The 27,290-nt window shown below is 40.2% G+C and overlaps 1 protein-coding gene across 1 annotated transcript in view; it reads left to right on the top strand.

Moving 5' to 3' along the window:
• Positions 1–27,290, top strand: part of PCDH15 (protocadherin related 15) — a 1,035,697-nt gene that overhangs the window by 399,605 nt on the left and 608,802 nt on the right. The window contains exon 5 of the mRNA XM_036735025.1: positions 11,837–11,956. Coding sequence (XP_036590920.1) covers positions 11,837–11,956 — 120 coding nt within the window. The remainder of the gene's footprint in view (positions 1–11,836; positions 11,957–27,290) is intronic.

Raw genomic sequence — 27,290 nt, 5'->3', positions numbered from 1 at the left:
TTCCCTGGCCTCTAAGGTTCCTTCCATCTCTAAATCTATAATGCCATGAATATATCAAAATACAATTGGGTATTTCCAAAGGCATCCGAGTTGGCTTCATATTTGTTTTCTGGATTTGTTATCTTTGTTTTCCTGCTCATTATGTGCCAAGAGGAGGGACAAGAGGAAGATTAGGGAATGAGAATTGAATACATGGCATGTGCTTCTGTATCCAGTGCCCTGCCACCCATTCCCAGTCACTGATGGATAAATAAACAAACAACAGGTAGCAGCCAAGGCTACAGATTGAAACCTGTGTTGGGGGCGCAAATAGTTCTTCCAGTTTTATCCATAACTGCTGATGACTGCTCCTCATACACATTATGGCATCTCCCACCTTTGCACCATTGACCAGGCAGTGCCCCATCTCTGTAATGTACTTCCTCTTCACCCCCCAACTCACAGAATCCCTAAATCCTTTCAGAACCTAGTTCAGGTGCCATCTCTTGTAGGAAGCCTTTCTTGACACTTGCTCCTCTCAAGGGTTAGAGGTTCCCCTCTGATTTCTTTTATATGATGTTGTATATAATTCATAAGTACCTGTATTCATGTGCCTCCAGTAGAATGTGAACTGCCTGAGAGCAGGGACAGCTCCTGCTGTTCTTTGTGTTTGCAGTCTCTGCTAAGTATCTTGGAGACAGTAGGTGCTTAATAAAGTTTTTTTAATGAATTATCATTCTAATAACTTCTGCTGTATCTATCCTGTGTTGACACCAGATTGCTCTGGGTTAATGCTCTTGTGATATATTCATTAATTTTTCCTCTCTGTCAGAGCCAGAGACTCGGGGATTATATAGTTTTGAGACATAGCATTCTTGGTATTACCTAAGAAACAGAAAGAAGTCAAGTTTTGAGATTGTCTCACAGGCACCAACAGGGGATAATCAGCCTGAAGGTGTATACATATATGCCCATGCAGCCCCCTTAATCTGTTGGTTAATCATATAATGTGCCAGATAACTATATGCAAATGGAGCATTTGGGAAATGAATAATGAAATCCAGTTTGCAAAATTGAATTCCACAAATAATCATTGGATTTTTAGGGTGCATGTATGTCTCTCAATGTAATTAAACTTCAAGATATGTACAAAAGAGTCACCTGTGTACCATGTAAACTCCCACTGTTAACATCAAATGGCAATTTCATTTCCTTTTTTAGTGAAGAAAAAAAAAAAACTGTTCCCTAGACTTTGAATTGTTTCTGTACTTCAGAGATTGAAGTGAAATATCCTTTTAATGATAATTTTAAAAACAGTTCTATTGATCAGGTTTCTCCTTTTGTATTTCCTTTGCAGCACCAGAGCCTTGGGAGGTGTGGAGCTATCTGGTCCTCGTGACCAAGAGTCACATATAATGGAAATTGAATATTTTAAGCATTTTGGAGTTCTAATGATAGAAAAGACCTTTCAGGTGATCTCAACTTCATTTACAAATGGAGAAACTGAGGCTCAGAACAGAGAAGTGATTTGCAAGGCTCACAAATCAGGTCCACACTGAGATTTGAACTCAGTCTCTTGTGTCTTCAGGTTCAGGGCTCTTTAACCAGGATTGTGTTCCCCTAGTTGACCGATTCTCAAGAGCTTTGAGAGATATTGGTTTCGCTTCCCCTTAAAAGAGGGAATCCCACCTGACTCCATCTAATCAACGCCATGTATTTAAGGGACATCTGCTCAGCTTCCTCTGTATTGACTAAAGATGACATAATAAGTTGTATTGTTCCCATATAAAGCTATCAAGCCTATGACCTTGAACTGCTTCCTTTGCACCATGTTGTGACCACCTTAACTCCATGACCACTGTCTACACTGCAAAGAAGTGGACAAGAGTAATATTGCATCTAGGAAAAAAATAAGAACTGCTTAGCCTGGCATTAAAATCTCTTACTGATCCACCCACAGTCGGACTTTCCACATTGAGCTGCCATTACTCTTCCCTCAGGCCCTCTGGGCTTGGGCCAAACTGGACTACTTCCTTCTTTCTGCACTTGTCATCTATTATAACTCCACATCCTTGAACAGACTCCATCCCAGGGCCACACGCCCTTGTCTCTACCTCTTGGAAACCTTTACTTCTTCCAAGTTTCAAACTAGATGCAACTGTCCATAGGAAGAGGGCCCTGACCCTTGCTCTCTCTCTTCAGGTTATTGTCTATTTAATCATTTCTGTGAATATCGTGTCCCCCACAGTAGCTGTAAGTCCCCAGAAGGGCATGGACTTTTTTGTTGCCCTTTGTATCCGGTGCTGCGTACATAGGAACATAGTAAGTGGTAAATAGAAGACTATCGAACCAAATTGAATTACTGAACCTTTGAAACAGGGCTTTACTAAAAGGCAATTTAGCATACTGTATTTTGGGTTCTGTGTGTATGTACCAATGTGACCTCCTCATATGTATAAGTCAGTAGAGGTCAGCATACTAAGAAACAATTGATTGCATTCTCTCTGCATCTCTGGTCCCACTTTACTTTTGGTTCTCTATTTTCAATTATGACTATTTGCATATGGGATAAAGTTCACTTCTCATTTAACCTTGGTATATCCCCTACTACCTAGTGGGGCCGAGTGCTGCTTTGCACATATCAGATGCTTAACAAATACTGAATTGCGTCTATTTGCTCATAATATAAATAGAAGCTCTCAGTAAAAGGCAAACTGTTAACACTGTGTCAATGTAGAGTAAGTTTTGGTTGGTCTTACTATCATGTAGGCCTGATTGGAACACAACAGGTCCTTGACCAAGATCCACTTAATGGCTGTATTTTGGGCCCTCCTAGCTTAGAGTGAATGTCAAGGGTAACTTGCTTCTCTTTGGAACAGCAACCCTGAGAGTCTTCCCCTCCCAGCTTGATTTTTTTTCTTTTTTCTAATTAAAGGGGCCATCTCTTGACTCACTTCTTAAAAAGACCTATTTACTGAATGGGAATTACCTCTCGTTAAAGTGAGTACATTCAAAGGCCTTAACCTAAAAGGGCCAGGGTCTCCCATTGCATCCTGGTTCATCTCCAGTCATCCTGATGAATATCTGGTCACTAGAACCAGATGGCTCTGGAGGAGAAAGTGAGGCTGGTGACCTTACACAGCCCTCCCTCACTCAAATCAAAGTCAACTGCAAGTCATGTCATCATTTCCCTGATGCCATGGTCCTTTTCAGAAATGAAGGACAAACACAAGGCCTGGTGAGAACTATCTGTAGTTTACCTAAGGTCCAGCCTAGTTATATATACATAAGCTATAGACCAGGTGGGCTGTAGGGCAGAAAATTTTTTCAGGCATGGAGGCTCGACTCTCCAGAACAAAGAATTTGTTTGCATGGAGAGGGTCTTAATGCGGATGAAATCTCAGATACCTGATGTTTTGAATTCGATTTGGAATAAATACATACAAGGACAAGCGATGTCTTCAGTGATTATCAATGACTCTTTTTTGTTTGTTTTTTTTTTCCCCTTATGGCATCTATTTGTTCACACAGAGAAGAGAATCTGTAGTTTGACATCATTTCCTGAGATGGCAAGGCTGATGTCTCCATGAAGGCTTAGCTTAACTGTAGCTTAACTAACTCTCTCATTAGCCAAGACAAGCTCACACATGAATAAAGACACACAGACTGACACATACCTATCTATAAACCAATCAACAAGTATTTATTATATTCAGGAATTGTATTAGGCACTAGAGATACAGAGACAAAAATGAAACAGTCCATGTCCTCAAAGAACTTATGGTTAATCAGGGGAGATAGCAGGTGCCCACGTTGATACATACATACATACATATATACATATATATATATATATATATATATATATATATATAATACTCAACACACATGCACACACACACATATAGATGCTGAATAGATACAAGACAATTATAAACCCTATGCTAGGCACCAGAAGGCACTGGAAATCCAAAGACAAAAATAAAACAGCTCCTGCCTTTCAGGCAAGACAAGTCAGTGTCATTCATTCAGATTCTCCTAGTTTCTGGTGCCTAGCACTGCACTAGTTCCTTCCCTCAAGGACATTCCATTTGACTAGTGGAGCTAGTACGTGCATATAGTGATGTAATGGGCATCTGATGCATGGCATACGTCATCACTTGCTAAGATACCATCTTTTGGTGGAAGATGCCAGGCACATGATGCAAGAGGATCATGATCTCATGTAAAGGAAAGTACCTTGGAGAGACTGGCACGGGTGTGAACATTTTATAACTGACTACAACTGGCTAACCAGGGGCTGAAGAAAAGGCTTTTTGATTGGGTACTAAAGCACTCAAATAGGCTTGTTGATTGGAATTGTGGTCTCTTGGCCTCTTTTGCTTCTGAGGGTTTTCATTGATTACTTAGCTCATGCTGTCTAATGAAGAGAGTAGAGTCATCAAACTTTGGCATGTCACAATAATCTGTAAGTCAGATCTAGGGCAGGTTTATAGCTGGCAAGAATGGCCAGGGTACAAAGAACCACCTTCAGGATTCCAGCCCAGCTGACAGATTCATCTTGTTTCAGTCACACTGCATCTGGACATGATATTGTTATGACCAATACTCAGGAGGAACTGAGCTAAATTTAGAGCCTCTTCTCCCAGAGACCAAGGTGGTGTAGGAGAGAATGTAACCAGCAGGTATTGAGGGGAGATGTCTGTATGTTCTTTCTTGCAAAATACATGAAGTAAAGCTTTCTTTGTAAAAGATAGATAATCAATGTTAAGTCATTAAATTGAACTTGCTGGTCATCACGAGGGTGGAAACATAACTGGTAGGCATGAAAGCTCATGCCAGAGGGTACTTAACCCAGAGAGAGTGAAACTATAGTCAACCATGCTACGTTGGTAAACATGATATAAATGCCAGGTGACCCCAGGCATTGTGCAATGCACTGGAGATAGAAAAACAAAAAATATTAAGAGTTTCTACTTCAATCAGTGGAGAGAGCACATGCATATATTTGGCCTACAGAAATAGTTACAAGTACCAGTAGTTTCAGGGTGGGAGGGGGGGGTAGGTCAGAAAACTAAGTACAATAAACTGGTGTGCAGGTTATCGTGGCCAAAGAATGACTCACCAAGTGGAGGAACTACTAGAAATAAGCTTCTCTATCTATACTTAGCTACTATTGTTTTGATAAATGCAACCCAGGCTATTTCTGGAACTTTATTTGAGGTCTCTCTAGAATACTCCAACTTGTCAGAGCTGCAATCCCCTGGCATAGCATTCCAAGAGCCCAGGATGAATGCCACAGTGGAGTTCAAGTCATTGGGGAAAAAAGACTTTGCAGCCAAATCGCAGTGTGAGAAATAAACAATTATGTTGAAACATACCACTGTATTGATCTTTCTGATTTAATTCTTCTGTGTTGCAACACTCACATTCAAACTGCCTAAAACAATGTTGATGTTGCCAATTTCCCTCCAAGAAGCTAAAAAACAAAAATGCTGGAGAGAGATTACTTCTAATCCTCAGTTTACTTCTTTGTAGAAGTAGGAAAAAAAGCACAGATAAGTCATTGTTTTTTTTTTTCTTTTCCCACCAAAGAAAATAAAACAAATAGGTTTCTGGTCTTCACACTTGTTTTATTGGGAAAGAAATAAAATAGCACCACTGTTCTGACAATAGACATGAGTCAAGGAATTTTGAAAATAAATAAACTTCCCAATGATGGACAGATCACAATAAAACTTTTCAGGGTCACCTCAGACTGATGTTTGACAAGGGTACAAACACTTGGTGTCTAATTTCAGGCTGTCAGAATGGTTTTGGTTTTTTGGTCCTGTTTCACCAAATTACTTTTTTTTAACAGGCTTGATAGAAAAATATACAGTTGGGGGTTTAACTTAAATGGTTTAATATTTCTAGTCCTACTTTTACAAAAATTTTTAGATTTCTAGGCAATGCTGACATCAAAAGCCCCAGGCATAAATGACTGGGCCAGTGAAGTATTCATTTTTATAGAAGATAGACTTCAACAAACACAAATCTCTTAGGGATCACCCTAAATGGACTCTCATATTTTTGTTTATTTTCACTTTTAATAAAACCCCAATAACAAAATAAGACCTTTCTGTCAAAAGAAAAGAAAAATCTACCCTTAACTGCCAGGTGGTTTATCCCGATTTATGTGGGAAGGGCTTCAAGTCCCCTTTGAATGTCCTTTCTGAAAATGCCTCCAAAGACATGCAACAGCTACAGATGATGAACATCTGAAATAGCAGGGACTTGGAAACTACTACCAGGTATTCATTTATCTTTGTCATTTAGGTCATATTATCAAATCAGGACAAATATATATCATCCTGGTTGAAAGGATTTAAAATTCCCAAAAGAAGATGATAGGACTGTGCACACAGATATGGTGCGGCATTGATTATCAAGGGGCTAGGATGAGGAATATCAAAATAATTTTCATTTTATCAAAATATAACTAGCATTTATAATCTATATTGGTGGGGTGAGAGATAAAAGAGGTGCTGCTTACTTTATTTGAAATTTCCCATTTCTCCAAAGAGAACCATTTGTAAAAAAAAAAAAAAAAAAAAAAAAAAAAAAGCCTTGTGTTTATAAGTAATGTTCAGAGTACTTCAGGAATCCATTGTTTTCACACTGGCACCAATCAAGATCCTTCTACATCTCTGCAAAGAGTGGTGGTCTTGAAGCATTTCTCTGGCTGAATAAAGGAATCCCCCTCCAGGTAGCCTGGTGACAGACCACTCCAAATACAGCTAGGATGAGCCATACCCACTGTCTTAGTAAAGTAAATTTAGACATACAAAGCCTTAAAAACCCTTCTAATCCAAACCTCTTATGTTGCAACTGGGGAAACTGAGGCTCAAAGAGATTAAGTGACAAATATATGGAAGAAACAGAACCTAAACCCTGGTGCTCTTCTAAGAAATCCAACCGATGATGACTGTAGGACTGGGCACATGCTTTTATCTGCACAATCATATTCTCTTCTATTGATGATTTTCAATTCTTATAATAGGATGACAGTCGCCTCTGTGATGATTTAATAATGGCAACTACATTCAAAGTACAAATAGACTATAACATTTATTCATGTACAGAAAAACAAGAGTTAATTAAATTGGGGGTCCAGATAATAGAGTTAGACCAGAATGGCCCTCAGACTTGGGCTAATTTGAAACCATTGCTCTTTGACTGATTTTTCCAGCTTCTTGGGCTCTTTCCAAGTTTATGCTCTATCTGCAAAACATTTATAAACTCAGAATCACTGCCATGTCACTGTGAGACACCCGAGGGAGGTTCCCATATAGGAAACTGTTTTAATTAGAGCTAAAATTATTGGATAATATAGATAAGCATCTTTTAAGGGATCATGAAGAGTGTGAGTATCCATATTACTCACCTAGGCTCTGTAGCCATAATGGCTTTTGTTTTCTTTGAATGGCTCAGCTTGCCTCATTGAGCCTCTGGACACTGTGGCTTGCTCTTCCGGGGCAGGAGGCCCGGGGAGCATGCCGGGAAGCAGACAACTTCCTGTGTGATGAGTCATGGGGCTGGCTGAGGGGAGGTGTTAGCTCCAGAACCTGGTCTACCCTAGGGGGAGGAGCCAACTCAGGAACCAATCGGCCCTGGTCATTTGGGCGGAGCTTGATGATGTCAGAGACCCTATAAGAGGGGAAGCACCGGATTAAGAGTCACAAGACCCTGGGGTTGGACTACTTAGTAGCTGACCGACTTTGGCATTACTAATGTGAAATCAGCACCAAAAATAATTGACACAGGAGCAGGTTTCTTTTTAGAAGAGGAAGAAGAAGAGGAGCACAAAATTGACAAAGTTGTACATAAACCAGATATGTGATACCTTCTGTTAAGAAAGATGGGATCAGGCTTACATCGCAGAGGAAGCTGCTCAAGTGCCCTGCTAGTAATTCATGCAGCACTAAAGCATTTGAGCCAAAAGTTATGGATCTTTTCCTGCCCTGCTGCCTGCTGCTTTCCAGTTTTGCAGAGGATAGAGTTTCAGTCATCTCCCTTGAAGGCCTGTTCTAGAGAGTGATTATGCCATTTGTGAAGAATGTGGGAAAGAGTTTATGGATTCTTACCTCATCAACCACTTTGATTTGGCAACTTGTGATAATTGCAGAGATGCTGATGGTAAACACAAGCTTATAACCAAAACAGAAGCAAAACAACAGTACCTCTTGAAAGATTGTGATTTAGAAAAGAGAGAACCAGTGCTTAAATTTATTGTGAAGAAGAATCCTCATCATTCACAGTGGGGTGACATGAAACTTTACTTAAAACTGCAGGTTATAAAGAGGGCTCTTGAAGTCTGGGGTAGTGAAGAAGCCCTAGAAGAAGCAAAGGAAGTACGACAGGAAAACCGGGAGAAGATGAAACAGAAAAAATTTGATAAAAAAGTAAAAGAGTCAGTTAGCAAGGCAAATAAACAGTTTATCCTCCTCTGGAATATTATGGAAGACACTCAGAATCAAGTGTGGAGTGGCTGGGATCTGCACCAGCGGACAGAGTACCTACGTTGAATTACGCAGAGCTGTAAGAAGCAGCGTATGGAAAAAAGAAAAAGCTGTTCACCAGCATGAATATGGACCAGAAGAAAGCATTGAAGATGACCCAGCCTTAGCAAGATGGGTCCACCAGACTGCTGGCCATTTAGGGGTCCAGGCCACCCATCGATGGGCACAGGATCGAGGTATCAGTATTTCTCATGCGTTGTTAAAACAAATAACAGAGGAGTGTTGTATATGCCAATTAGAAAAAGAACGAACTCTTCCTAGGATAGTTACTGGAGAAATAGCAAGGGGAAAAGTTCCAGCCCAAATTTGGCAGATAGATTATATTGGCCCACTACCCCAGGATAAAGGATGTAAATATGTATGTACGTGTGTTGACACCTATTCAGGTGTACTAGTGGCTTGTCCTTATAAAGACGCAACTCAGAAAAACACCTGTAAAACTCTAGATATTGTAAGTTTATATTATGGAACCCCAATGCAGATTCAAAGTGACAATGGGTCACATTTCAAGGGCAAAGAAGTGAAAAGATATTGTGTGTTGAATAATATAGAATGGATATATCATATTCCATATTACCCACAAGCATCTGGGCTAATTGAAAGAATGAATGGATTGTTGAAAGAACAGCTGAGAAAATTAAGTTCAAATAATTCATATCGACATTGGAAGGATAATTTGTCTATTGCCTTACGTAATTTGAATAATAGACCCTTAGGGGGGAGTACACCTCTAGCCAGAATGATGACCCCAAATCTGCAGATCAGAGAACAGCAAACATGTGAGATCCAAAACATTGAATTTTGGACTGTGAGGGAAGATGTCCCACTACCAAGTCCAGGAACACCTGGTTCAGCAGGATATGATTTACATTGTATAGAGAATTTTAGGTTAAATAGGAAAGAGATAAGAAAAACCCCTACTGGAGTATGTATGAGAATCCCCAAGAATCATCTTGGATGGATATTACCTAAACCAGGATTAGCGGCTCAAGGAATACATGTATTGGCTGGAGTGATAGATTCTAATTATCAAAAAGAAATTGTTGTGACACTCCAGAATATGGGTAAAAAACCTGTACAATTTTGTAGAAATGATAGGATGGTTCAAGTCATTATTATCCCCTGTGAAAAAATACCCTTTGTGAAAACTGACCCTCCTCCCAAAATAACTAGAGGGGCAAAAGGGTCTTGCTCCATTGATAGAATAAAGTCAGGAGCTAAGGTATGGGTAAAACGGAAGCCAGATGATATTCCAAAGGCTGCAGAAGTTATAGCCCATGGGAAGGACAACACTGTAACAGTTGTCTATTCAGGGGAAAATAATTACCAAATCGTACCCCTGAACCATATATTTTACCGTGAATAGGTTATAATAATAGATTCACAGACTATTCTTTTTGTCCTTTGTTTTGGCTAACCTTGTTGCTAGTTTTGTTTCCTTCAGGCTTAAGCACCCTGCACTTTCCGGTGACTGCCTAAGCATGTAGCATTCTTGGAATTCCTGCCAGCTCGTTAAAGAAATGACCTCTGGAATGGGACTTTTTGGGGGCAGGGCCATCTCTACATCCAATTTCAGCATGAAGAAGCTATGGAAAATGAGACCTTCACCCCTCACCCCAAGATTTTGAGCCCCAATCGTTCAAGGGGGGTGGAAATGATGATAGTGTTCTGTTTACTTATTTTGTGTTATCCTTGCTGTGTTGTTTTATTGTTATGATATTATTGATCCTATGTAATGGATACAAGGATTTAGGGGTGGACATTTGAATTATTAATAATTATTTTGGGGATGATTGATTGAAAAGATTATTTTGCTGGGATCTAGGGGTGGATCGCATTTGAATCGTTAACCAATGTTTGGGAATGTCACTGAATGATATGTTTTGCTTTATAATGAATGATATGTTTTAGTTTCCTTTGTAATTGGATCACAATGTATGTTCTAGGATACATGGCTGATTAGATTATGTATCCTATAACAAGGGGTGGAGTGTAGCCATAATGGCTTTTGTTTTCTTTGAATGGCTCAGCTTGCCTCATTGAGCCTCTGGACACTGTGGCTTGCTCTTCCGGGGCAGGAGGCCCGGGGAGCATGCCGGGAAGCAGACAACTTCCTGTGTGATGAGTCATGGGGCTGGCTGAGGGGAGGTGTTAGCTCCAGAACCTGGTCTACCCTAGGGGGAGGAGCCAACTCAGGAACCAATCGGCCCTGGTCATTTGGGCGGAGCTTGATGATGTCAGAGACCCTATAAGAGGGGAGAGGACAGCTCGGAGAGTTCTCTCTTCCTCTCTTTCCTTTTTCGGTTGGAGCCAGCGACAGTTACGACAGTTACGTCAGTTACAGCGACCGTTACATCGTCAGTTTCAGTTGCAGCTTCAGTTTCAGACACAGACACAGCTGAGGCAGGAGCTGCCAGTAGCAGAGCTGATCTACGGGAGGAAGCTGAACAAAGACTTCAGGCCAGTGGGTAATCTTATTACCATCGAGGGGGAAACATGATTTTGCTTTACGCAATCATGTTTCTCTGTAGCCTCCTGGTTACTCTTTCAAGGCGTACTTATTGGGCCTGGAAGATTATGATCAACATATCAAAATGGGGCTTCTGGTTCATGGGTTGGTTACTGTGGAGCCTAAATAAATGTTTTGATTCTTCTGCCTTCTACTTTGAGAGTTTCTTCTATCCGGCGATTCCGAACCTTTCAGACATGTTTATGATCCTCTTTGAGATTATAAACTCTGCCCTCCTGATACAGGCTCCCATGCTTTTTAAGATTCTTGAGGGCAGGGACTGACATTTGCCTCTTTTTGTATCTCCAGTGTTTAGCAAAGTAGCTGTTTCAATGTTTATTGATTGATTATAAAGGAAATGAGCTCATAACTATTCATTGTAGGAAACTTAACTTTTCATATAAACAAAATATAGCCATTTAATGAATACAAGTATCTACTGGTGTGTGTGTGTGTGTGTGTGTGTGTGTGTGTGTGTGTGTGTTTGTGTGTGTCTAATCATGAAACTACTAACAGGTTAAAGTGCAACCTAGGAAATGTCATATGTCCACTTAGCCAGTAGCATCCAACATCTTAAATCTAAGGAAGGCTTCAGGTGCCAGGGACCATATTGAACTCACCGGACTAGTATTGTTGGCCAAGAATGTTATTTGGTACGCTCCCAATCACACCACCTGAGCAGCTGCCAAGTTTAATTACACACAGACCTGATTATAGCTCAATATTTCAGGCTCACTATAGAGAAGGAATTTTGAGGTCTCATTCTTTTTTTATTATTTCCTTTCAGCTAACACCAGTAGGAACCACCATATTCACAGGGTTTTCTGGAGATAATGGAGCCACAGACATAGATGATGGCCCCAATGGACAGATTGAATATGTCATCCAGTACAACCCAGATGACCCGGTAAGTATCTGCTTTGAAGGGACAATCAGTTAACTCTGATTAATCAACACCAAAGTTGCTATTTTTTTTTTACTAGATCCTTGATTTCATTGGTAAAATGAGCTCCAGGTGAAAAATTTCCTCCACCAATGCAGATTTGATTCTTCTCTATAACTTATAGTCGTAGAGAATTGCTAGGGGCCACTGAGAGGTTAAATGTTTTACCCCAAGTCAGACAACCAGTACAAAATAGGGAAGGTACTCCAACCCATCTTCCCTACTCTAGCTAGCTTTCTATCCACTATACAATGCAGTGTTCTTATTATAGTATACTCCCTCATACTGGTTTTCTTTTTCTTTTTTTTCTTTTGAAGAGGGAAGGCAGGGCAGTTGGGGTTAAGTGACCTGCCCAAGGTCATACAGCTAGTAAGTGTGTCATGGCTAAGGCTGCATTTGAACTCAGGTCCTCCTGACTCCAGGGACGGTGCTCTATTCACTGTGCCACCTAGCTGCCCCTTCATAATGGTTTTCTAATCCATTGACTATGACTAATTTTACTTTGTTATTTTTGATTCTAATATGATTTGGTTGCATTTATGATTTGGCTCTTTGTATAGAGCTTCAGAATTTTAAATGAGGTTTATTTTGTGCGTTTTGTGATCCAAGTTATACTCTTCTAAATAAATGTAACAGTAATAACCAGTATTTTTGTAGCCCTTTGGGCACAGTTCCACACTGCTCTCCAGAATGGCTGGATCAGTTCACAACTCCACCAACAATGTAACAGTGCTCCAATTTTCCCACATCCTCTACAGCATTTATCATTTTACTGTTTTGTCACATTAGCCAACCTGACAGGAGATGTGTGCTACCTAAGAGTTGTTTTGATTTGCATTTCTCTAATCAATAGTGATTTAGAGCATTTTTTCATATGACTGTAGATATCTTTAATTTCTTCTTCTGAAAACTGCCTGTTCATACACTTTAACCATTTCTCAATTAGGGAATGACTTGTATTCCTATAAATTTGGCTCAGTTCCTTATAGGTCATGGCCTATAGGCCTCATGGCCTTTATCACAGACACTGGTTGTAAAGATTTTCTCCCAGTTTTCTGCTTCCCTCCTAATCTTTGTTGCATTGGCTTTGTTTATACAGAAATTTTTCAATTTAAAATAATCAGAATTAGTCATTTTACATTTTGTAACACTCCCTATCTCTTGTTGGGTCATGAATTCTTCCCTTTCCCATAAATCTGACAGGTAAACTGCTTTGACCCAGCAATACCACTTCTAGGGCTATATCCCAAAGAGATCACACAAGTGGGAAAGGGGCCCGTATGTACAAAAAAAAATTTATAGTAGGTCTTTTTGTGGTGGCAAAGAATTGGAAATGAAGGGGATGCCCATCAATTGGGGAATGGCTAAACAAATTGTGGTATATGAGTGTAATGGAATACTATTGTGCTGTAATTAATGAAGAGCAGAGAGACTTCATTATAAAGTAGAATGACCTATATGAACTGATGCTGAGTGAGGGGAGCAGAACCACAAGATCATTATACAAGATTACAGACACACAGTATCTGTAAGGACTAACTTTAGTAGACTTGAATCTTCTCATCAATGCAAGGTTCAGAGACAGACGCATGATGGAAAGAGCTACGTACATCCAGAGAAAGGATTATGGAATCTGAATGCAGATTAAGGCAAACTTTTGCTCCCTTTTTTCTCTTCTTTTTTGGTTTCATTTCTCCTTTCTCATGATTCATTCCATTGGTTATAATTGTTCTTTACAACTAGACTATTACATACGTAATTTCCCTGTGAAGGTATATGTAGAACCTACATTGGATTACATGCCATCTTGGGAGGGAGAGAAAATTTGGAACCCCAAAATTTGTGGAACTGAGTGCTGTAAACTAATTTAAAAAAAATTATTAAAAAATAATAAATAAATAAATAAATAACCCAATTAACTACAAAAAAAAAAAAACCTAGTATTTAAATAGTGCTTTGTGGTTTAGAATATTCTTTAAAAATTTTATCTTATTTGAACCTCACAGCAGCCTTATGAGATTGGTGCTACCATTACCCCCATTTCCAAGATGAAAGAAGTGAGGCTGACCGGATTTAAGTGACTTATCCAGCTCCTCCCAACCTTAAGTTCAGAGCTCCCTATCCATCATGCCTTAAGACATCAACATTCTGGTCAAGGATAAGAATACTGAAACTCCCAAGATAGTTTTCAGAGCTTTAGCCTTGTGAAAACTGGCATTGCCATTGCTGAAACCTGAGGATTTTTTTCTTCTGCATCTTTTACTCCAAACCAAACTGGTTCCATTTTACTACTGTCCCTATAGATGGCAGTAAAACAGCCCAAATTAAAGGAGAGAAAAATCTAGTTTAGCAAGCCAGAAGTATTGTGGAGTAAATCAGCACCTCTGGCTATGTCTCCAACTCGATGAGGCAAAAGCGTGAAAAATCATAACATTGTACTAATGGATTTTTAGTGGAAAGAGGAGACTAGCAGAGATATATTTTCAAATGGCAGGCTACACCTTGACTCTGCTCTCAAATTAGGGTGATATGTATGGCTTTTATATCTTTAGTAAAAATTATAGGAGCAGAATGCTTGGAAAATGGGTTCAATTTTGTATGGGGTAAGGAAATATGGATATGACTGAAAAAGTCAGTAGGTATATCATATGATGAGAGATAACCAGTGAGCTCTACTTGAAACCATTTAATGTTAATAATATAGTATAATACAATACAATAAAACAAAATATATGATAGAAAATATTATGCTATGCTATGCTATGCTATACTATGCCATACTATACCATGCCATACCACACCATACCATATCATACCATACCATGCCATGCCATACCGTACCGTACCATACCATACCATGCCATTCCATACCATACCATACCATACCATGCCATACCATAACATACCAGACCATACCATACCATACCATACTAAATAATAGCCTAGAGAGAGACCAAGGCTTAGCACAGTGCCTGGCCACAGTAAGAACTGAGTAAATGTTGTCTACCTGTCTGACCCCAAGACATTAGGTATTCCAGATATGTAGGAAATTATAGAAAAACAAAGACAAAGTATGGATGGATTGAATTCTCCAATAGGATGGAAGGTACTTGAAAGGAGGAGTGGTATCAATTTCATTTTTTTTCCCGCAGCACCTATCGCAGTGGCTGGCACAAAAAGGTGCTTAATAATTGTGTACTGAATTAAATTAAATTGTATTGAAATGAAATTAATTGAACTAAATCAGTGATCACAGAACCATCAAAATATCAGTGACAAAAAAAAAAAATCTCCCTCAAAAGCTTTACAAAATCACATCCAAATATCTTGGCTCTTTATTTAGCACCCCAGGCTACTCTTTGAGATCCCAATAACACTGTCATCTCAGTTCCTCAGAGGGCAGATGAGTCCTATTCCACTGACAATTCTAATAGAACCTGAGAGGTTAAGTAAGATTGATAGTACTTTCACTCTTATGAACTCACTCGTGTTTTCCCCATTGCCAATTAGCCAGATGATATAAATTAGTTTTTTATTTATTATTTTTTAAAAAATTAATTTAGTGACAACATATAGTCAGAGTGATTGCCCCTCCTCAAAAAAAAAAAAAAAAAAAAAAAAAAAAAAAAAAAAACAAAAAAAACCTCCATAACCTAGGAGTGCACTCTCTCCTGTTACACAGAAGCCATGGTGAGAGTAGGCTCAAACATTATATACATAGCTGCCAGGGCATCCAGGGAGAGAACAGTGTCAACTGAAAGCCTCTTTGGAAAGCTTATTTATCCTTCTATACACATTTCTCCCTTCCACATTACCACTTTCCCCATTGCATTTTAGTATATATTGGGTTGGCATAAAAAATTATGTGGGAATTTGGGGGGAGTTTTGCAGAAACTGCAGATCAGAAGTGAAGGCCAATAGATGACAGAAAAAAATATATATATGTATATATACATATATATGTATATATAGTTTTATACAATATCAACACATTTTGTCTTTCAATACCATAATAATTCCAACTTCTTCTCTGGTATGAAGGCATGGCCAAAAAAATTTACATGGATTTTCCAGATCACAGGGATATGGAAGGGCTAATTCTAATATCCTTATGATGTACCCCTTAGATGTAACTTTCTGCTGGATTTCAAAAGTCAATTTCTTTACAGAGTTTGAGGTTAATGATTCTCTCTACACCCAAGTCTCATGTCCCCTGAAGTGGCCCTTCCCCAAGTGCCTCTTTATCCCGTCCCTGGTGTGTCCCTTAGCTACCAATAGAAGCTTTCATCTGGTAGTCCTGCTTCAGAGAAACTGCTATTGATACACAAGGAACCTCCATGTCTCCCTTGGTTCTAGCATGGTCAATTCCATCTTTGGAAATAACTAAAATCAAGAAATAATACAAAAGACTGTCAGACACTCACCTTGGCTCCTCTGTAGGAGAGAAGGAATTGCCTAATGGGCTGAAGAAAAAGGATGCAGAGTGGAGGGGGGAAGCTGAGAATCTGGGAAAGCCTGAAGGTCTAAGCAGTGGAAGGGAGGCAGATGAAAGCCTCCTACGGGACCAGCAACCCACAGCTCAGTAGAGTTATTTCTAATATACCAGCACAGTGAAAGTATTAGTCAGTTTGATTAGGATTTGGGACTCTTTGTAACTCTGGGGTTGAAAACACAGTAGAAGGACAACCAATTATCATTCTTCAGTCGGAGTGGTCTCCAAAGGCCTCCAAAGGATAGCATAAAGTAATGCCCAGTGTTTGTCCTTGTCATTTGAAGATGTTCTTGGAACTCAACAATTAGTTTCAGTGAAAATATGTTGCTATTCCATAACATGTGGTGGTAATACTTGATTCTTAACCATCCTGCTACTTGTCTTATTATAACCACCTCTTCACCACCCCCCCTCCACCACCAACAAAGAAGAAAGGACACATACATTCAAGTATAGATGACCTTTTCTCTCAGATGGAATTCTGCATCAAGAATAGATTGGATTAGAGCTCCCTTGAGGTTCCTAACCACTTTGGCATTATATGATTCTGATTCTGTGATATTCTGATTATTTTAAATAGATTTCCAGATGGTTTTGTGTTCAATTGCATATGCTGTTTGGTAATTGGTAGAGTAGCAACAGAATGTGGATGTTACTTTGTGAAAATGTTTTCTCTGTATAGCCAATGCATGATTGTCCATGATCCTTTACGGTTGCAGTAAGGAAGATTGATGAAAATCAGTACGAAGGCAATGACAATCCCAATTTTGGTAACGTGGCAGCCATCACCACAAGTTAGCAAGAAACATGTGTTAAGCAGGTACTATGTTCCAGGCAGTGAGCCAGACCCCAGATCCCAAAATGAGGCAATCTCTGTCCTCTAGGAGTTTCCATTCTACTGGACTGTGATTACCACGCTAACAGGGACCAAGATGCAGAAATTCCAGTTTCATCCCTTTGATTTGAATCAAGGACTACCTGAAGTATGGGAGGGATTGCCAGAAACATCATCCTCCCAAATCTTCTTAGCTTCAGTACTAGTCCCCAAGGCTGAAGTGTCCCAGTCACCTAGGTGAAACAGAGGATAGAGTTCTGGGCTTGATGGTGTTACTCAGTTGTTTCCAACTCTCCGTGACCTCATTCAGGATTTTCTTGGCAAAGTTACTAGAGAGGTTTGCCATTTCCTTCTCCAGCTCATTTTACAGATGAGGAAACTGAAGCAAGCAGGGTTAAGTGACTTGCCCGAGGTCACACAGCTACTAAGAGTCTGAAGCTGAATATGAACTCAGGTCTTCCTAACTCCAGGCTTGGTGCTGTATCAACTGTGCCACCCACCTATAAGGAAAACCTGAGTTCAAATCCAGCCTCAGACACTTACTAGCTATGTGACCCTGGACAAGTCATTTAACCCTGTTTACCTCAATTTCCTCATCTGTAAAATGATCTGGAGAAGGAAATGGCAAACCATTCTAGTAACTTTGCCAAGAAAATCCTGAATGGGGTGGCAGGAAATCATAAAGAGTTAGTCAAAATGGTAAAGATTGAACAGCAAAAAATGAAAACTCTCATTCCCTCACTATCTCTCAGCCTCTTTGTTTGATGTTTCTGAGACTCCAGTCTATCCTACACACAACTATCAAAATGAGTACCAGATCAGCCACTCGATCAACTCTAATATTTCTCTATTACTTACAAGCTCAAAAATAAAATGCTCTTTTTAGCTTTTAAATCCCTACAAAGCCTGGCCCCAGTCCATTTTTTCCCAGGCTTATTGGACATTATTCAGCCTCCTGTGCTCTGAGATCCAGCCAGACTGCCTTTCTCTCAGTTTTTTACACACAACACTTCTGATCATTTCCCTTTGCCCCAACATTCCCTTGGCCCAACATGCTTCCCTTCCTACCCCGGCCTCCCAGAATCCCCCTCCTTCCCTGAAAATCCAGCTCCAAAACACATTCTACCTGAAGCTTTGCCTGATTCACCATCTGCTGCTGCCCTGCTTCCAAACGTCATATTTAAGTGTCCTTTGTTTATGTTTATATAGACTTAGAAAGGGCGACCCCAAAGCCATAGCCCAGTTTGAAGCATTAATGGCTTTGTGCTAAGAACTTTAGAGTCTAAGTTCACTGCAAAAATAGTACTTTCATGAAATGTACCTATGCCATCACTGTTTGACACACAGTAGGCCTTCAATAAATATTTGTTGATTGATAGCCTGATTCCATGTAGACCCCCTCCAGCGAGCTAGGGCAGCCTATCTTGTCCCCTTGTTCTCTTTCTTCCTCCCACTTCCCATCACTTGCTGTTTCTCTCGGAATAGCCGCCAGATTACTATTAGGGAGCCACCCCTTCCTGAATTCCACTGAGATAGGTGGATGGATAGATAGAATCCCCCTACTGGAATATAGGGTCCTTGATAAAAGACACTATCGTATTTTTTATCTATATACCTAGTGTCTCGCATATCTGCAGAGGGTACAGACCTGCATTGGTACAGGGACACTAATGAAATCTCACATCGCTATCCTGTACAGCAGGGGCAGTTAGGGGGTGCAGTGAATAGAGTACCAGGCCTGAGGTTAGGAAGAATCTTCTTGAGCTCAAATCTGGCCTCAGACACTAGCTTTCCTCAGTTTCCTCACCTGTAAAATGAGATGGAGAAGGAAATGGCAAACCACTGTAGTATCTTTGCCAAGAATACCCCAAATGGAACCATGAGAGTTGGACACAACTGAAAAACCAAAACAACAAGCATGACAAAATGACAAGTTCCCAAGACGTATGTGCTTTGTACAGCATTCTTGGAAGGTAAGCCAGGAATTTTAGACTTGACTTTCCCAATGAGAAAAGTGAGGGAAAGATTAGCTGGTCCAGGGAGCTAGGAAAGCAATGACATTCACAGACCTCAACCTGATTACATAGGAACCAGATAAGGAAGAACCAGCTTTGACATTAAGTTGCTCTGGGTAGAAAGTACTATCATGTCAACGTTGACAGTTGAAAACTTAGAGACCCAGAAATTGGGAACAGGTATGTTGGTAATATATTAATATTGTCCTCAGTCCTTGCCCCACCTCAGAAATAATGAAAGGTAGATTTAAATATTGTAAGTCCTTGCCTTATCTCTTCAAGATAAAAAAAAAGAAAAATAGAAAAAAAATAGAAAAAGAAAAATAGCATTTTATTTGACTAATCCAATTAAGGAAAAGAAGGCTACCCCTGTCCCACTAAATGCATCACAGTTAAGGAAGCCCAACACCTTTGGAAACCCAGGTATCAGAAGAACACATGAAAAGAAAATAACATGAAAATCCTCTATAAAAGTTTTAATTTTAATCCCACTTGCCAATCATTTATTAAGTATTCCTTTTGAGCTAGGCTCTGTGCCAAGCACTGGGGACACCAAAGACAAAAGTGAAGCCTCTGTCAATTAAAATAAGTTGAGTCTTCTGTTCGTGTTTTAAGAGATCAGATTTTCAAGAAATAAGCAAGCAATTGATGGGAGCATGGTTGAGTGGCCTGGAATTCCAATGTGCAAATTGGAAGGTTTATTTCCTTTTCTAGTGGATTCTAACTCTAGGCAGTTATCTACAATCACAAGTCTTGTGTTAAAATTGCAAACTAAAAAAAAGGGGGTAAAAGAGAAGGGAAGGGTATTGTAAAAAATGCTTTTGGTATTAAATGAGACTGCCCCCAAGTCTAGAATCTCAAGGAGTTCAAGATGAGATTGCAGGCTCATAGTACTGCCTCAGACTCTTACCAGCTCTGTGACTGGACAAGCTACTCAACAGCTCCCAGCCTCAGTTACGTTATTCGTAAAATGGTGATATTAATAGAACTTATCCAGTTGTTGTGAAGTTCAAAGGACACTATATAGTAAACATATTTTGTAACCATTAAAGCTCTATAAGTTAGATATCATTAGCGGTGTTTGCTGTTGTTATGTGACTAAAGTCTTACAGACAATACAGATGAAAACTGCATCACTGCAGGAACCTGGAAGCCTTTGTGTCTGCATGACTAGAATGTTCTAGTTTATTCTAGAAAACTGTCATGTACATGATGAATCTTGATTCTCTAGCTAGTGGTTTGGTAACAGCTGGCTCATGTCATTTATAGCCAGGATTCTTAACATGATGTCCATAGATACCTCCCCCTGCCCCACCCCAGTCCTCTCAAACATAGAGATTCCAGACAGACAAACTTTTAAAAGTGTGGAAAAAAAAAGAATCTTCCACTAACCTCAAACTGAAATTTGGCATTGCTAAATATTTAAGAATGTTATGCTGGTAAGTGTCCATGGGCATCCTCCCACAGCCAAAGGGACCACCCCAGGTGAAGAACCTCTGTATTTAGGGGTATATTTTTTAAATTCTACTTTACCTATAAATCTGATTTTACTGTTCTGTTTACCATTGTTCTCAAAAAGCTTAGATTGTCCAAGGGTGAAAAGAAAGCATATACACACAAAGAAACAAACAAAAATCCCACATAGTTAATCTAGAGTGGTTTGAAAAGAGAGAGCTCAGACCTCTGAGAGGATTAAGAAATGTGTCCCCTAGGTGGTTGTTGTTGTGGTTGAGTCCTTCACTCATGTCTGATTCTTCTGGACCCTGTGGACACACCAATACACACCAATACAATCCATGGAGTTTTCTTGGTAAAGATACTGGAGTGCTTTATCACTTCTTCTCCACTGGATTAAAGTAACAGAGGTTAATGATTTGCCCAGGGTCACACAGCTATTAAGTGTCTGAGGCTGGATTTGAACTCTGGTCTTCTTGACTCTTTACCACCCATAGGTAGCAACATCTGAATCATCCTCTGATGGAAGTGAGGGGTGGGGTAGGGAGCGTTTTAGTATATGACAGGAGGGAGGAAGAGAAGGAGAGGGAGGGAGGGAGGGAGAGGGAGGGAGAAAAAGAAAGAAAGAAAGAAAGAAAGAGAAAGAAAGAAAGAAAGAAAGAAAGAAAGAAAGAAAGAAAGAAAGAAAGAAAGAGAGAAAGAAAGAAAGGAGAGAGACAAAGAGAAAGGGAGAGAGAGAAAGAAAGAGAGAAAGAAGGAGAGAAAGAAGGAAAAGAAAGTAAAAAGAAAGAGAGAGGAAGGAAGGAAGGAAGGGAGGGAGGGAGGAGGGAAGAGAGGGAGGAAGGAGGAAAAGGAGGTGGGGAGAAAGACAAAGAGAGTACATACTGTACATGGGGTACAGCATCAGCAAAATGTACAAAGGGAGGAGATGAAATGCTGAGGCAGGGAATGGGGGCTATTTTGAATATTCTCTTTTTTTAAAGAAAATCCACTTTTGAGTCTAAAGAAAGTTACATTCTACTCTACTCACCAACCACGCATGTCAATCCTTGTCATTCCTGTAAGGCCTGGCCTGGAAGCTGTTCAGCATTTTCGATAGGGTGATGGAATGGAAAGTGGCAGAAGCTGCTGACACGTCCCTTGAAGCAGACTAGGCTTGCTAAGCATGGAGCTTTGGATTTCCCTCAACTTCTCCTGCCACTCAGAAAACTGTTGAGAAAAGAGCCCAGAGTGACAAGCCTGGGCAGCAGATTTCTGGGAGTCCCTGGGAAAGTCAGTTCTGACACAATTTTGTCAGCCTCTCCTGATTAGCTTCTATTTTTTTTTCTCATACATCTGAATCCCCAAGGTTCTAGAGGAATTAGAAACACTGGGGCATCACTGCCTTGGTGAACCGGGACTATACTCCTGAATTGGTAAAAGTCTAAGGAATGCTACAAACCAAAAGCATTTTCTTACTGTTGTTTTTTGTTTATTTTGATTTATTTTATGTAAAACACATGCCACATTTTAGACATGTTTTTTAAAATCATATTGAATCAATGATAACTTGTCTACCCTGGAGAGTTTGCTACTAATGGAAATCCTGATGGCAAGTCTGCTATCAGCATGCCAGATTCAAGGACTACAGGCAAAAAGACTAGAATGGAAATTACATTAGTTTTGAAAAAAAAAAAAAAACAACTTTGCTTTCTAGGCCTAGTTTTATCAGTTTATCAGCTTTATGACCTCAAGCAAGTCACTTCCATGACTTTGATTAGGGTTAGTGGATCAAGTGTTCTATTTCTTGTAAGGAATGCGTGGGCAGCTAGCAGATAGGGTGCCCAGCCTGGAGTCAGGAAGACATGAGTTCAAAGCTAGCCTCAGACACTAGCTTTGTGACCCTGGAAAAGTTACTGAACCCTGTTTGCCTCAGTTTCCTCATCTGTAAAATGAGCTGAAAGAAATGGTGAACTACTCCAGTATCTTTGCCAAGAAAATCTCAAAAGGGATTCATGAAAAGTCAGACATGCCAGAAATGATTGAAAAACAATGAAATGAATGCTCAAGTTCAGTCCTCACCAGAGACACTTATCTCTGTGAAACTCTCTCAGCTTCAGTTTCCTCATCTGTAAATGGGGATAATAATAGCAACTAGCTCACAAAGCTGATAGGGAGATAAAATGAATCCATTTATGGGAAGGGCTTCGTGCATCAGAAGCTGCTCTGTGTGTGTGTGTGTGTGTGAGAGGTATTATTGTAAAGTGAGGAGTCAGACTAGGTGACCCGCGGCATTCTTCTGCTCTAAGATGTGATTCACAGTGCTTGGCTGACATTATAATATTCTTTTTTCAGCTTTAGAAATCCATTCTCAAGAGTTTATAAACCTCTCTCCTATTTCTTAGGAAGACATCTCAGATAGTGGGACAGTAGGTTCCTACCGAGATTTCCACAGGACGAGAAGACATCAGCTTTCCACCCAATTTAAATTATTAGCCTATTCCCTGATATCTTTCTCTTTAATTATTATAGATTCTAGGAGGATGTGGCCCCTTTCCCCCTCTACCCCAAGGTCCTCATCTTTTCCATACCATTTAGCAGGATTTTACTGTTTGTGAGAATCATTAACACTGTTGGCACCATCACCTTTGAAGATGGAAATTATCATTAGGGGGATCAAAAGAATATTATCTCCTCTGCTTTCGACAGAGTAAGAAACTATCAAATCATCAGTCAAAAAGACTTATTAAGTGTGTACATGCCAAGCACTGCACTGAGCACTACAGATACTTAGAGGCAAGAATGATCCCTGCCCTCCTAAAAGGCTATTGGAATGAGAGAGAGAGAGAGAGAGAGAGAGAGAGAGAGAGACAGAAAGAGACAGAGAGAGACAGAGAAAGAGACAGAGAAGAAGGTGAGGAGGCAGTGAGGGCAGCGCACTCAGCCTGGAAGCAGAAAGACCTGAGTTCAGATTTGGCTATGTGACCCTAGGCAAATCACTTCAACTGTTTGCCTCAGTTTCCTCAACTGTAAAATGGACATAATAACAGTTCCTGCCCTGCAGAGTTGTTGTGACAATCAAATTAAATATTTGTGAAGTTCTGAGCATAATACCTGCACATGGTAGGTGTGATAGAAATGATTATTCTTTTGGCCCTTCCCTATCTATCTATCTATCTATCAAATCTATGTTTAAATAGGGGTCACACAGTGAGTATCCCTCTCCCTCTCCTCCTTTTCCTTGTCCCAGTCCCTATTCTTCTCCTCCCTCTACCTCTCCCCTCCCCTCTCCTCCCTCTCCTCCTTTTCCCTCTCCCTCTCCTCCTTCTCCTTCTCCCTCTCCTCCCTCTTCCTCTCCTTTTCCCTCTCCTTCTCCCTCTTCTCCCTGTCCCTCTCCCTTTCCTCCCTTTCCCTCTCTTCCTCTCCTCCTTCTCCCTGTGCCTGTCCCTCTTCTTCTCCTCAGTCTCCTCCCTCTCCCTCTCCCTGTCCCTCTCCCTGTCCATCTCCCTCCCTTTCCTCTTCTCTTCTCCCTCAATACTAATTCACTTGGTGATCTTATCAGCTCCTGTGGATTTAATTACTCTCTCTATGCCTATGACTCTCAAATACATCTCTCCTTCCCTGTTCTCTCTGCTGTCTTCCAATCGCACATGTACAACCGCCTTGCATATATCTTGAGCTAGAAGTCCAGTAGATATCGTAAACCCAGCATCTCCATGAAGCAACTCCTTATCTTCCCCCCTAAACCTCCCCTGTTATTGTAGAGGATGGATATCCTCCCAGTCCCTCAGCTCACAATCTACTCCTCCTCACCTCCTTACTCTTCCCACCCATTTCACCTTTGGAACCTCTCTCTTCTCTTCTCAGATGCTGCCAGCACTCTAGTGCAGGCCGTTGTCACTCCAGGACCCCTCCCTGTGACAGTAAGCAATCTGATATAGGTTATACATGTCCTGGAACATTTTAGATACTTAATACATGTTTATTGATGAATGTATTGATTAAATTAATGCATTACTATTCTGTTCATGCTTGCAGGCTTTGTAAATATAAATAAGATTTTGTGTTTTCATTACACTTAACTAGCACCTTCAAAAATAATTGCTTGGAGTCTCTACTGCAAATTCAAATGTTGATAAAATTCAAAAGTGGTTCTTACCTCATTTATTCTATTCCTAATAGCCTAAACTAAAGCAAATGGTCTTACTTACTTCATGTGATTAGCAATGGCAAAAGAAAAACCAAACCAGGACCTAATTTAATAATTTACTAATTGTTCTCTGCTGCATTCATTAGCCTGCAGGCAATGCTTAAAAAGTATGCCTTCTCTACATAGCTCAGGATACTACTTACCTCTTAAGGAATGCTTTCTTAGGAGTTTCTCTTCTTTGTCTTCCATTCAAATCAAAATCAACTGCAAGTTAAGTCATGTCATCATTTCCCTGATGGGTAAATTTTGATGGCCAGAAGCTGCCCACTTAACCTACTTGGGGTATACTGCCTAGATTTCTTTCTTTCCTTCCGTCTCTCTGTTTGTCTCTCTGTCTGTCTGTCTCTGTCTGTCTGTCTCTGTCTCTCTGTCTCTCTCTGTCTCTCTCTGTCTCTCTCTGTCTCTCTCTGTCTCTCTCTCTCTCTCTCTCTCTCTCTCTCTCTCTCTCTCCCTCTCTCTCCCTTAAACCCACTTCACTCTGAAGCTCTTAAAATTCATCCCTGCCCAAGCTCCACTTAATGGCTGTATCTTGGGCCCCACCTGCTTACAGTGAATGTCAATGGTAATTGTTTCTCTTTGGAACTGCAACCCTGAAGGTCTTCCCCTCCCAGCTTGTTTTTTTTTTCTTTGTTTTTCTGTTTTTTTGTTTTTCTAACTAAAAGGGCCATTCCCTTGACTCACCTCTTAAAGAGACCTATTCACTGAATGGGCCTTACCTCACTCTAAGTGAATAGCTGAGAAGGCTGTAGCCTGAAAGGACCAGGGTCTTTCATTACATCCTGGGTCATCTCCAGTCATCCTGATGAATATCTGATCACTAGATTCAGATGGCTCTGGAGGAGAAAGGGAGGCTGGTGACCTTGCACAACCCTCCCTCACTCAAATCAAAGTCAACTACAAGTCAGGTCATCACTCCCTGCCCCCCCTCCCATGCCATGGTCCTCTTCAAAAATGGAAGGACAAAGGAAACAATCTTTCCATTCAGTATAGTCTCCATAACCAGGATCTCCACCTATGGCTCTGAGACGATGAGTACTTTCAGTTTTAGTGGTTTGTTTTTAAATCCAGTTAATCTGCTTATGTAACAAGATTTTGTTAATGTTTGGTCTGTCAAAGCTTTCTTGCTCTGAGATTCGATAGTTCTGAAATCTTCTTTCTATATGGAAACTTCCCTCATTCTCTTCCTGCAAAGTTGGTTAGGACTTTCCCCTCTAAGACTCCAGACTTCTGAGGTCTCTTCCAGCTCTTAATCTATGATCCTAAGGGGAAAAAAATGAAAAAGAAAGAAATCAAAGCCTGAGAGTAAGAACTGGAAACTAGAGGGAAAGGCAGTCTTTCCACCCATGGGGTGTTTACTCTTCCTTTAGACATTCCTTTGGGCCAGCTCAGCAGAGGACAATAGCTTCTCTCTCCCCTCCCCAAGTGAAAAGTGTGGTTATTTGTTTATTTGCTTTGTCTGCCATTGAAAATGGATTGTTCTGCAAATATATCATTTTGTGAAAATGCCATAGAGGCTCGGGGAGCAGGAATTATTCACCTTTGCAATATTTAGGGGGAGGGAATACCGAATTTATAGTATCCTATATTTAAAGCTGAAAGTCAGTAGCCCAACCATTTCACTTTAAAGGTAAGCATGCCAAAGGCCCAGAAACATTTTGTAATCTGTCCTAGGTCACATAGCTCTAAGTGGCAGGGCTGGAGTTGAAACATAGGCCTCTAATCTGGAATCACTGCCCCACTGTGCCTCTCTCCATCATTCCACTGTGTATAAATGGCCACTAGAGGTAACACACACGTGTCAATGTCCATTTCCCTTGCACGTAATTCTCAAAGAAATGTCATTTTAAAAAAATGAATTATTTACTTGTATTTTGCTTCCACACATCCTATCACTATTACCAATGGAGGGAATTGTGTGTGGGATACTCACAGGAACATACTCTTAGAGCCATGCTAAACTGATGACCATTGGTATTAGAAAACATAATTGTCATCTGCACCAAATTATTTTTCTTGAATATTGAAGCTGATCCCTGCTATCCTCTCCTCCCCTCCCCCCCAAAAAAAAGATGTATTAAACTTATCTTCTCTTTCTAGTTTTTTCACTAGGGGTCATTACCATACAAGGAACTCCCTGCCTTCCTAGATGCCATCACATTTAGAATCAGCATATAAGATTTAGAAGGATAAAGGGTGCTTATAAGAGATTTGATTTTTTTTCAATCCCCAAAATGTTTGAGAATGTCATTAAGAGCTTTGTTTAAAAAAAGGAGAATGGTAATCTGGACTGGTTTATGGGTTCATTTGATACA

The sequence above is a fragment of the Trichosurus vulpecula genome, chromosome 8, assembly GCF_011100635.1.
Source record: "Trichosurus vulpecula isolate mTriVul1 chromosome 8, mTriVul1.pri, whole genome shotgun sequence".
In the NCBI taxonomy this organism is placed as follows: Eukaryota; Metazoa; Chordata; class Mammalia; order Diprotodontia; family Phalangeridae; genus Trichosurus; species Trichosurus vulpecula.
This window is presented reverse-complemented; position numbering and strand designations above follow the sequence as displayed.